Source organism: Vicugna pacos, chromosome 18 (assembly GCF_048564905.1).
Source record: "Vicugna pacos chromosome 18, VicPac4, whole genome shotgun sequence".
NCBI lineage: Eukaryota > Metazoa > Chordata > Mammalia > Artiodactyla > Camelidae > Vicugna > Vicugna pacos.
Genome location: NC_133004.1, coordinates 13,453,842 through 13,466,488, shown reverse-complemented (window position 1 = coordinate 13,466,488; position 12,647 = coordinate 13,453,842). Strand labels below are relative to the sequence as shown.

The 12,647-nt window shown below is 43.5% G+C and overlaps 1 protein-coding gene across 6 annotated transcripts in view; it reads right to left on the bottom strand.

Moving 5' to 3' along the window:
- The window catches only part of TXNDC11 (thioredoxin domain containing 11), a 57,467-nt gene that overhangs the window by 14,085 nt on the left and 30,735 nt on the right, over nt 1-12,647 (bottom strand). For 2 of the 6 annotated variants that reach the window (XM_031687231.2, XM_072942193.1), the window contains 2 exons: nt 5,000-5,112; nt 2,776-2,976 (listed from right to left, as the gene is read on the bottom strand). In XM_031687231.2, the coding sequence (XP_031543091.2) occupies nt 2,776-2,976; nt 5,000-5,112 (314 nt within the window). Of the gene's footprint in view, nt 1-2,775; nt 2,977-4,999; nt 5,113-9,400; nt 9,527-10,752; nt 10,857-12,647 lie in introns of those variants that run through there. The other 4 variants (XM_072942194.1, XM_072942195.1, XM_072942196.1 and 1 more) reach the window with 4 other exon arrangements.

The following is a 12,647-nucleotide window of genomic DNA, read 5'->3' as shown; positions in this document are numbered from 1 at the left end:
ATAGCAGGCAGTTTTGAAAATGCATTCCAGTTACATTCCGTACGTGAATCACTTGATATAATATTTAATTTCATGTGAACTAATAAATGCTTCCTTCCGCTTTCTTGAATTGGGGAAATCTGTAAGTCTGAACACGATAACCATGCCTCTGTCCACCAGGCTCATGTGCCGTGAACGCCTCAGAGCCATGCTGTGAAAGCTCAGAGCTCATGGACTCTGCGGGCTGCGGCAAGACTTCTTTGATAAGCACACTGAGATAGATGTCTTATGACCTCTCTAGAACTCTCTAGAGATGCCAGGGGTCAGCGGCCTGATGCCGTGCACAGTGCAGGCCGTGCTCTCCTGTGGTGGAGGGTGCGTGTGTCTAAGAGCAGCTGCCGGGCCTGGACTGACTGAGCCCACCACACGCCCACCACAGCTGCTCCAAATTCTACTACCCCAACTCCGCTACCCTCACCCTACAGCGACCTCTGCTCAATAACGCAGGCCCAAAGTCAGGCCTAAAAGCTTAACGGAAAAATAAGGCTCAGGATTTAAATTCTTCTGTGGTCAAGAAGCCTTTGAATTTAGAACTCACTGCACATGAGGTGCTCAGTCCTCCCAGCCCGCCCGACCCTGATGATGACTCCCTGACCGCTGATCCCTGTGTCACTGCTTCCCTGGTCACACGCCCCACTCCCTATCCCCCGCCACCACCACCAAGTTCAGGATCTTACTACTTCTCAGTTTTCTGGAACATGGCTGCCAGGAAAACTTTAATATTGGTAATGCCCAGCTCTGCTGACATCTCTCCACGGTCAATGAGATTTTGATGGCTACGATTAATCCTGAAGTCCTCAAAGAAGCACCCAAGGGTCTCTCCTCCCAAGGCTTGTCTGGGTCTGCTCCAATCAGTCCTTTACGGGGACCGAACAACCCACACTACTTCCTAGTATCTAAACCTGCTACATCTTCCCCACCCCAGTGCCTTTGCTCAGGTTACACCTTCCCTTAACTTTCTCTCAACCCATCAAGATCCGGGCTACTCCTGAGGGTCAGTCAAAACACTCGCACCTCCCACAGCCTCTCCTGCCTAGCCCCCTACTTTCCAGGGCAGTGCTTGCTCTCCTCCAGCTCCTCCTGGGGCTGGCCCTCCCTTGCCTTGAACTATAAGCAGGCTCTTGCTCGTCTGCTGGACAAGTCTCCAAGACCAGGAGACCAAGGCTATGCCTTCTCCATCTTCCTCCCCCATGACTCCCTGACATAGTGCTCAATAAACGTTTACTAGACAGACCTGAAACGAACAGGAGAATGTACCACACTTGGCTAAGTGATCCATAAACTGCTAAGATGCCGCCTGGTTTTCAACAACCTCAACTAGAGGCTGAGATTAAGGGGGTCTCTTCACCTCGCAGGGACACTATGGGCCCTGAGGAAAGGAGCCACCAGCAAAACCTTGGCTGAAAAAAAAAAGGCCTGGATGGAGGAGTTAGGGGAGATGGGGGAAGACGTTCACCTGGAAACAAAGGGTCGGAAAACAAGTGTCCTCCCGCCAGGTGCCTAAATCCAAGCACGACACCCTGAACAGAGGAACTAAGCTCTGGTCACAAATACCAGCTAACCCAGGGCCCTGACATGCTCAAGCCAGGAAAGACAGAATTCCCCAGGAGGAAAATCCACAACCACAGCTGACACCTCGGTTCAAAACCCTACCTTCCCTACAAAGAGCTTTAAGGGCTCTTAATACTAGATTCAGTAAAGGAAGAGTGCCTCAGTTCATAAAACAGCTGTGTAGTGAAGATTTTCCAACAAAATCAAGTCTTATTACTTCAAGTCCTCCCTACTCAGAGAGGGAACAAAGCTATTTCATTTCTCTCTTCTTTCCTCTAAACCAGGGTAGCAGCACTCACTCAGAAGGCCCCCAACAGGGATAACAACGTCAACAAAGAGGCTCCAGAGGAGCAAAGCAAGGAGTCTGGCCTGGCAAGAATCCTGCCTCCCGTTCCCTCTAGGCAGGCAGACCATCAGGCTTAGGAGGAGGGGCTTGGGACAGGCAGTGTCTGGTTAGCCTGGCCAGTGGTACGCTGGCTGTCTGAAATTGGTTTTGACCAATTAGAGGATCCTTGAGGGAAGGAAAAAATAAAACCCCTAGTAAATCCAGTTTAGCAATCCCAGGCGCTCTCTGCTGATTGTTATTGCTCTCTCTAAGTGCCTCCAAACGGTCCATGTATAAAATAAACTCTCACCCAGAGAGACTGAACGCACCAGATGAAGCAGAAAAGGCAATGGGGAGGGGCAGTTGTCTCCAAAAACCATTCTGTGAGACATGAAAGGTTTAGAAAAGCACGGGATCCCAAGGTCACCATGGCCACTGCTGGCCACTGGGGCTGAGGATGGCCAAATCCCTGTGACAATGGTACCCCCTAGGCCACACCAAACCCTGCCTGTGTTGTCCCTTCCCTCTGCCCCTCCCCATGACATCAGTCACCACAGGAAGAGGGCCATCTAGTCCTTCTCTGGAGAGACATGGTTTGACTTCCCTGTCCTCCTCAACTCACCCAGACCTGAGAAGCTGTCAGTAAAGGTGGCTGGAGAGGCTGTGGTGGGTCCTACCCGAGGCTCGGGCTCTCCTGCCCACCTGCAGGAGAAGGGCATGATGGCACAGAAACGCAGCTGCCGTTGCTGGTAGCTGCTCAGCTACTAGGGGAAACTAACCTGAACGTGGAATGAGAAAAGTCCAAGTTACAGAGGTTTTCCTATTCCTCATGAGATGCCTTTCACCACGATGATTCTTACCTCATCTATCAAAGGATGACTTTCGGCTAGGGGATTAAAAGGTATAAATAAAAAAAGTGCTGGTCCTTTCTTCAGCTCATTATTCAGCAGGAGACTCTTGCCGCCGTGGGGCCACAGCCACCGAAGGAGAGTCTCTCGGTTTTCCAAGGCCCACTTATAGATGTTCTCAGCTGTGTAGTTGATGACCTCCCTGGGGAAGACCTGTGAAGGACAAACGCACAGAGGATAAAAGGCAGGGCAGGATCACAGCACACCAGCACTGCCCTCAACCCCACACTTCACAGGTGAGGAAAATGAGTCAGAGCAGCGACGTGGCCTGCCCTGGCTTGTGCCGCTAAACCCTGCCTCTATCTTTCCAGACAGAGCGCTTGCTCACAAGTGGCTGGGAAAAACAAAGGTGGTTTCAAAAGGTGACTTTCACATCATGTGATTCTCCTCTTTCCCTTTAGACAGACCCATCTATCAACAAATAATTCTCGCTGCCTGCTGCTGGCAACGATGACCTCTACCACCCTGCCCAGGGGGAGCTATCAAACGTTACTGAGTCTCTATAAAAGGCTCAGTGAAGCTCGAAGGGAAGAGAAATAATGGAGTCAAGGATCATTTTGCGGTTTACCTCGGTCCCTTGGGACCCTCCGTTAGGACAGAAGTTTGTATCTACTTTGTTCACCTGCACCCGCAGTGACTAGAACACCTGGCACAGAGCAGGAGCTCAACAAGCATTTGAATGAATTCATGAGTGACTGAGAACTTGTACTAGGCCACAGATCGCACTTTGTACGTATAGAATGAAGAAGAAAGTCTCCTAGATTTTTTGCTTAAGTTTTTCTATTCCACAAAATGAGGTATTTTATACTCCTGAAAATAGACATTTAAACTGGCTTATAACAAAGATGCCCGCTATTTTTATTTTTTTAATAGTGATATCCCAATAAGATTTCCTTTGATAAAAGGAATTCCGCTGCTACTTCAACCAACCAGTTAAAAACTATGGAATTGATGCAGTAAACCCAGTATCTTTTGCAGTATCATTCTCATGGTCCTAGCTTCTTTTCTCCATCTATGTTAAATTTCTTCCTCAGTACCCTTTACTACACATAAACATGATGTATGTGGGTTGTACAGCATGCTACAAAAGAAGGATGAAGGAAAATGATAGACAGCAAAAGCAGATGAAGTCAAAAGAGGCTCAGACAGGCACAAGGAGAGTGCAGGGGAGGAGAAACCATCACAGCAGTGATTCCCAAAGTGGGATGGTGGGAGCTTTAAAAAACATACTCAATCATCATAATAAACATTTCTATTTGTAAAACACAAAAATTCATTTGATTTTTGGACTATAAACTGCGAGAAGTAAAGCCATCTATCTGGGCTACTAGAGATATGCAGAAATCAGGGTGACTGGCAACCGAGGGGCGCTCCCCGCAGAGGGCCTAACAGTTCCTCTGAAGGCATGAGACTTGCACGCTGAGCCAAGGGGAGAGTGAGTTTAAAGGGCTGGGTACACTGGGTGCAGGAATACCGGTCTTCACTCGACCTGTAAGTCACTGACACCATCAATGAAGTCAGAGATAGAAAATACTTAAGGAAAATAAACTCTCAGTGATGGGACTGAGGAAGAAGCAATAAATAGAGCAGAAGCACAGGACTAAGCAGGATACAGATCAAAAGCTCAGAAAGCTGAGTTGGGGTTGGTCCACCAAAAAGCAAATAAAATCAGGGAACAAAGACAACAATGGAAAACCAAGGCTCTCTGGGGTGGGAAGCCATCAACTTCTCACTGAGACTTGACAAGAACTTCAAAACCCATTACATCAGCTAAAGCTGAAAAGCATGTCACATCACCACTCTTGATAAATGGAACAAATGAACAAAGAACATCACCCAATGAAAGCTTAACCTCTGAGAACACGGGCCCAGAGTAGCACTTCTCCAACAGAGTAATTCTGCAATTTCATCCAAGAAGGAAAACTACCAAGGCTGTACCCAAATCTAAGAATATAAACACAGAATTTCTAGATGTTAAAGGGTCCTCTGCGGCTCGGGTTTTTAAGCAGGGGCATGGCTCTAGAGTGGAGTTGCGGGAACTCTCAGTTTGCGTATAAAATCATGTGCACTCTCCTAGAGAGTGTCCATAGATTTTATCCAATTCTCAAGGAAGTCTGTGATCTAAACAAGGTTAAGAACCACTGCGCTAATATAAATGTGATTTCAAAATACTTACAAGTGATGTGTTGAAATGTCTATGTAAATACACACTTCCAGAGTGTACTAAGGATACCAGTTTCGCAAGATGTTTATTTGTGATAACCCCAAATCGTACTGTTCCTAGGTAATCTGAAACAGAAAATTTTCCTTTATTAAAAAGAAAAAGCCTATGCCTTAAAACCACCACAAAACCCAATGATCAAATCCTGATGCACAGATTCCCCAGAGCAAAACTGTTTCTGGTCAGAAGACAGAAAGCCTAGACAGCAAAGGAGGAGCTGAATAAGCCAACTCCTGAAACAGACCTGACGTCCACCTGAGTGTCTCTGACAATCACCTGCGCCATGTCCGTCCAGGATGACCTGGCGTCCTCTCCTGCTGCCCTGTCCCCCCCATCACTAGCCCTACTTCAGAGCCTTGGCACACATTCTTCTGTCCGGACACTTCCATGGCCAGTATCTTCTCATCATCCAGATCTCAGCTCTGACCCGTCCTCTCTGAGAAGCCTTCCCTGACAACCTGCTTCAGGGCAAACACTCAGAGGATGGTCTGTAAGGGGAAACTGGGGTGCCCTCTCCATGAGACACTCTCTCTACCATTACTCTAGTTTTTAAACAGTATTTATTAACATTTAAAGAATCTTACTGATTATTTAGATTTTCTTTGATCCAGCTTCCTCTTATGTTCTGTGAAATTAGAAACCTTGTTTATTGCTATTATCCCAGCACCTAAGGCAGTGCCTGGGCACTTGCTAAGTGATCAATAAGTAATAGTTAAATGAATCAATCCAGCATATACAAGGAACACATACAAATTAGTAAGAAAAAGAAAGCAGTTAAAAATGGGCAAATTGGAAGGCAGGGTATAGCTCCAGTGGTAGAGCGCATGCCTACCATGCACAAGGTCATGGGTTCAATCTCCAGTACCTCCTCTAAAAATAAATAAACCTAATTATCTCCCTCCCCCTGCCAACTTCCCCCCTCAAAGAAGAAAAAAAAAAGACAAAAAATGGGCAAATCACAGAAAAGGAAATGTAAAAGGCTAATAATACACTCAACTTCACTATTTCAGAGGAAAACAAAACAAAATGCTACCTATCAACCTAAAAATGCCCATAATTTAAGACAAAGGAGATATCAAATATTGATGACCAGTAGAGAAATGAGCACTCTGATGCAATGCTGGTGGAAAAGGTAAAATGGCAGCCACTTGGGGGAGCAACTTGCTGTACTGATCACAATGAAACACGGACAGCCTGCAGCCCCCAATTTCACCTCCCAGTGTTCATATATGTCCTCACACGCGAGGACAGTCACCAGGAAATTCTCTGCAGACGTTACAAACAGTGGGGCAGGGCTACCTATGCAACATGAAGAGATCTCCTAAGACACGTGTGAGTAAGAAAGCAAGATGAAGAAAGATAAAGTATATCTGTCACGTGGAAAAAGCCTCACACTTTAATTTTTTCCCCTATAGACACATATGTTTAGAAATGTACACAGAATTAAAAAGGATAATAAAAACAGTTTTGTGTTGGGGGACATAGATCGAAGGAGACTTTATCTTTATGTGTGAAGCTTTCTTTTTCCCCCACAAGGAGTATATTTAATGTAATATTTGTGTGATTAAAAATTTGACTAAAATATCTAGTATTAAAGGAGGGTAGATAAGATGGTGTAGGAAAAGCTACATTTTTTTCCTATCCCCTTTCTGCTTTATTAGCAGACATTAAATAAAAAATCAGTTAAACTTTAAATGTTATCAAGTGATAGCTAAGTAGCTAAAATATTAAGGTACTGAACACACAAAGTTCCTAGCTTCATCACAGAGGAGTGGGGCTGAGGATGAGGTAGGAGTGACTGTGTCCCTAACACCACACTGGACAATTTAACACAAACCTGATGAGTTTAAAATGGCACAAAACCGAAGACACACAGGAAGAATAAACCAGAAATGACAGAAGTGAGTTACTTACAGAGTGGGTGGCAAAGGGGGGGAAGAGGAGGAATGGGAACTGGAGAATAGGGGTGAGGCAGTCTGACCTTCCTCCAAGGATCAGACTTAGAACCATAACAAAGCTTCACACCCTGCACATACTCAAAAACTAAAGTCATTACACCAAGCAACACGTGGAGGGATCCAACGTGAAATACAAGCGCTAGCAAATAATCCTAACTGTATTGCAAATGCATCACAGCACAGAGAAGCGGGTGCTGGGTAGGCAGAAAGAACTGAACTGGAGAAGAACTGGAACAGTATCTTGACCGGACACTAAAACTGAAGACAGTGAGAGCCAGGCTTCTCAAGGCAGAAGGAAGGAGTCATATTAAAAGGGGGAGGCTAAAATGAACTCTGTGCTGTCAGACTGGAATCAGAGGGAATTAGTATAACTGCTTTTGATACACACACACACACAATGTATACAGAACTATCGAGGTAAGCATGTGGATGGGTATGAATACATACATGTCCTAGCTCCATCTGCTGGAAGGGCCTAGAACTAATGAAATGTGATACCAAAGGGCATCTCTTACACCCAGATGTGGGTTTCTAAATGACACTCTCCAATAAAAGAGACCAGGGCTCCTTGGAGTAGAGCCTGATCCTACAGCTGGGTCAAAGAAAGAACAAGGTGAGCCTGAAACACCCTGCTGTGTCAGAAGTAAAGAAGTGCTTGTAAAAGGATGGGGATTTGCTCAAAGGACACAAGATGCTCCTGATGGCCAAAGCTGGAGCAATTCGAGCAACAAATAACAATGATCAGTATTTTTCAAAACTGTCAATGTCATGAAAGACAAGGAAAGAGTGAGGAACTGTCAGACGCTGGAGGAGACTAAGGAGAAAAAATAATTGAATGTGATGTGGGACCCCAGATTGGATCCTGGAACAGAAAGCAGACATTAGTGACAACACTGGCAAAATTCAAATAAGGTCTGCAGTTTAGTTAACAATACTGTAGCAATGTTAACTTCTTAGTTTTGACAAAAGCACCATAATAAATGGTTAAATAATATATTGACACTGAGGGAAACCAGATGAAGGTAGGCCATCAGGGAACTCTCTGTTTTATTGCTGCAACATTTCTGCAAGTATAAAATTAGTTCAAATGTAAATTTAAAAAAAAATGGCGTAACATACAAATTCAGATCCCAAAGCTGTCAGAAGGAAAAAGCAAGACCCAAGAGAGGATATGAATTGGTAGAAGCAAAGACATCACTCTCCAAGAGAGTGCTGAATCTTGGTAGACACCCACGATAAAAAGAGAAGTGAAAGAAAAGCAGTCAGTAGGAAACTCATTTGACAGCCCGCCAAAGTCACCAAGATGATTTATTGGAGCAGAGGAATAAGTAGTGACAGCCTGACTCAAAAGCTGAAAGGGGCCATTCAAAAACCTATTTAACTGCATTAATAAGAATGGACAGCCTGCCTGCACAGAACAGATTCTAACATATCCAAACATATCACAATTTCAAAACTTTATTTTTCACACAGGGAAATTTACAAAAATGACACATTTTCAAAGTTCCTGCACATAGTGGCAATCTTGCTGGAAGAAGCAGCTTCAATTTGCAGTCTCCTGTGTACGAGGACTTGACTTGGCAGAGGAAGTTTACAGTGTAAGAACGGTGAAAGAAAGTAACACTTCTCATCTCCATATCCAGAACCATCGCCCTTAAGCAGGGTTCCAGGGCTTCCTACAATAGGTCTTTGTCATTTATAAAATAAATAATTTTGTCCTAAAATTAATGAAGCTTTAATATTTTAATTAAGGGCTTTGAATATGTTGAATAATTAAAAATTCAGAAGAATGCTCTCCCCTCCCCCACCAGTGGTCCAGCAGTGGCATGACTCTCTTCAATTAATAATAATAATTTTAAAATCTCAGTTAAATTCTGCTAGCCAGGTAACCGGCCAGTTTACAGTCTCTATTAGCCACCCAGTGCAAGGTGTCAGAAAGACCACTGCAAGATATAACGAGATTTTGAAAGAACATCCGGGTGCAAGCAGTAGTTACCGAGCAGTTCCTGCAGCTGGTCACAAACACTTAAGTAGGTCAAGGTGTCTGCAGCATGAAGACTGGCTTCTCTGTCACCTGCTACAAAAGGTGCTGAGTCCTCAGCCCTGTGTTCCTCAGCTACAAGGCAACCCAATGTGCACACAGCCACCACTTACGCCCACGCATCATGCCCTTCAAGAGACGTGGGGTGAGCAGAACCAACACTACCACGCCGACTGACTGTGAGCTTTGAGTAACAAACAGCCTTGCGAATCTCATTTACTTATTGCAGGCTTACCCCTTGCTATCTTTTATGAGGCTGGGTTTTTTCCCTGACACTAACAGAATGCCCCAACCCTGCTTCCCACAGCACCCCCGTTGACCTTCTTGTGCCTTCCATACACCACTGTCACCATTTACCTCCTGGCAAGCACCAAGGATGCACCGAGACTGGGAAGATCTGAAATTCCATCTGGTTTCCATTCAGATTCATCTGGCTCAGTTGGATCTTTCTGGTTTGCATCAAGATTTTTTGGTTTTGGTTTTCTGCATAATGTTTTAATATCAGACTTCTTTATTTTGATTAAAACCATTTGCTTAGTTAAACTCAATTTTTAATATTAAAACTTCAGTTCAGTACTAAGGTAAAGCACATGCATTCTATGACAAGACCTCAGTGAGGCAAGATACTAAAATTCTCAAACATCCCAGAAAGAATAAGAATTTCTTTTGTTGGCAAAAGAAAATATTTTTTTTCCTTTTTATTGAAGTATAGCTGATTTACAATATTGTGTTAGTTTTAGGGGTACAGCAAAGTGATTCAGATACACACACACACATTTTTTTCAGATTATTTTCCATTAATAGGTTTTTAATTGTGCTTTAGGATTAATAATAAAGGGTCCTGCCAGAACCAAAGCTACACAATTCACAATCACCAGCTAACAGACTCAGACTACCAGGAGCACACTCTGAAGTAGTAACTCAAGGATGTGCCTGCAGGAGACTCATCTTAGGAGATAACTGCTTCTCCCTGGGACACATGGATGATAAGGCCTGTATCCCGAGCTGTACGGTCCTATGCAGTAGCCACCAACCACATGTGGCTAATGAGCACTTGAAGTATGAGCAACTGAGGGACTAAATTTCTACCTTTGACTTTAATTAATTTAATTTAAAAGTGACACTCAGCTCAGTTATTGGAAAACGTTTAAGGATGCTTAAGACAACATTGGTATATAACCTGAAACTAAAATAATACTGTAAATCAACTATATTTCAATAAAAATAAAAACAATATTTGGAATGTAAATCACACTTTCAACTGTAAATTTTATGAAATCTAAATACAGATCGAATATTTCCAAAGAAAAGTTAGCATCTGAATTAAGATGTGCTGCTAAGTAAAAACATAAAAGACTTGGTTCAAAAAAAGTAAAACATCTCGATAAACAAGATTGTACTGTGTAACACAGTGAAATATATGCAGGATCTTGTGGTGGCTCACAACAAAAGAGAATGTGACAATGAATGTATGTATGTTCATGCATAACTGAAAAATTGTGCTCTACACTGGACTTTGACACAATATTATAAAATGACTATAACACAATAAAAAAATGCTAAAAAAGTAAAACATCTTAATAATTTTATGCTGATTACATTAAAATGCTATTAATTTGGGCACACTGGGTTAGATGAACATACTATTAAATTAATTTCACCCCTTTCTTCTTAAATTCTAGTGCAGCCACCAGAAAATTTTAAAATACCTCTGTGGTTGGTGTTAGAGTTCCACTAGACTGTGCCAAGGATGAAAAAGCAAGACTCACGTAACTCAGGAAGAAGATTAGGCTAAGACAGGAAGTCCAGTCTCCAGTAAGTCTTAGCAATGGACAGGTATCTGGGAAGGATACATAAAACAGCATTTCTCCAGTTTTTCTCACGACAACCCCTCCAACAGCAGAGAACGATTATTTTTAAGAATGCGTCACACTCTCTCCTCCAGAAAGGAAAGGGCGAGGCTCTAGGTATAAACTGCTGAGCTCTGAAATCAATCCTCTCTCAGAGGCCTAGAGCACACAGCACTCAGTGTCCCACAAGGCAAGGACCCAAGGATGCACTGAAAGAATGAACAGAAACGCCAGAGCCGAACAACGTGGACGTTTTCGCATCAGGACTGGCCGCCTGCTCTCCGGGAGGCTTCCGCGTGAGTTGATCTCTCAGGGATCACAGAACAAAATGGAATCTCAGGTCAAGAAAAACACTGACAGAGATAACTGCTAACCAGTAAGTCATGCTATACTTCAGAACGAGACATCACGGGATTAAATCACACGGCTTTTAATCAGCACGGCTAAGAAGTCTTTTACTCCCTGGGAAAACTCTCCCTTCTCTACTCCAGGAAGTAGCGACATTCAAAAGGCACACCCATATGGTGGTACCTTCCCTGATGGAAACAATCCTCATTTTACGCTATACTCTGCCATTTTTACTAACTTCTGCTTTCCCACTCTTCTTTCCAAGGTTTTGGACAAGGAAGAGAAAGGAGAAATGACAGGATTATGTAAAAAGGGACAACCACCACCCTTCGATTTGCATAGGGAGTCATGATTATTCACTAGATGATGACGACTTCACACATTTCCAATGCCTACTTCTCGTCAGGAAGACACCACTGAAGTCTGAGGGAAAATAAGAAGCCAGTGCTAGTTGCTAAGTGGGAGACACAGCCAACCAGTGCAACAGGAGTTCCAGGAAGGGAGCTGATGGATGGAAATCCCCATTTGATGTCCACAATGTACCAGACATCATGCTAGCTGGGCAATATTTATAAATCCCACAGGATCTCAGCTAGGCCTTGAAAAATTAGGACAGCAGATATTAACTAAGAGTGCAATGCTAAATGCATTCATCAAAATGAAAAGATCATCAAAGAAATGTGATAGGGCACAGAAAAGTCTGTTTTCAATGTATGAACTATAGCTATTGCTTGCAATCTTCCCCTAGAAATGTAAATTTGAGATTTGTATATTTTCAAAAATTCTTAATATAAAGCACAAAGCAATTATCTAGAAAAAAATATCTGGCAGAGAAACAACATGCACATTCTGGTACTTGCCGAAATATTGCTAAACTCTAAGTAGACACGTAACTCGTTAGCTGTGACTTTTTTTCTTTCTCGTGAGTTAAGGGAGAAGGGAAAGACAGAGCTAAATACGCACTGTCATACACACTAGTACGCTCTAGTGAACGCGAGCAGTGGTGTGAGGGTGTTCGGCTTGCTATCTCGTTAGTACATATGACAGGACACATTCAGCTCAACAGTTTACGCTCCTCTAAAATTGTGTACTTAGAACTATATTTTTCTTTCCCGCCTCCCTAAATGAGCCCGGGGGTTAGAATGTGAACATCTTTGAGAAGCCATTATTCTGCTACCACAGTGTCCTTGAGTCTGTTAACAACCTCCTCTGAGCCTCAGTTTCCTCACCTGAGATAGTAGCATTGAGATAACAATAGTTCCTACTTCCAAGCGGGGCAGTGAAGCCCAGATCCTCCAGCTAAAATGCTGGACTCTCAGAAGGGCTCAGTCCAGTATCAGCTTTTCGTGCTCAGCTTTACATAAAAAGCTGTCAAGTGGAGACCAGAACTGGTTTTACCTGCACTG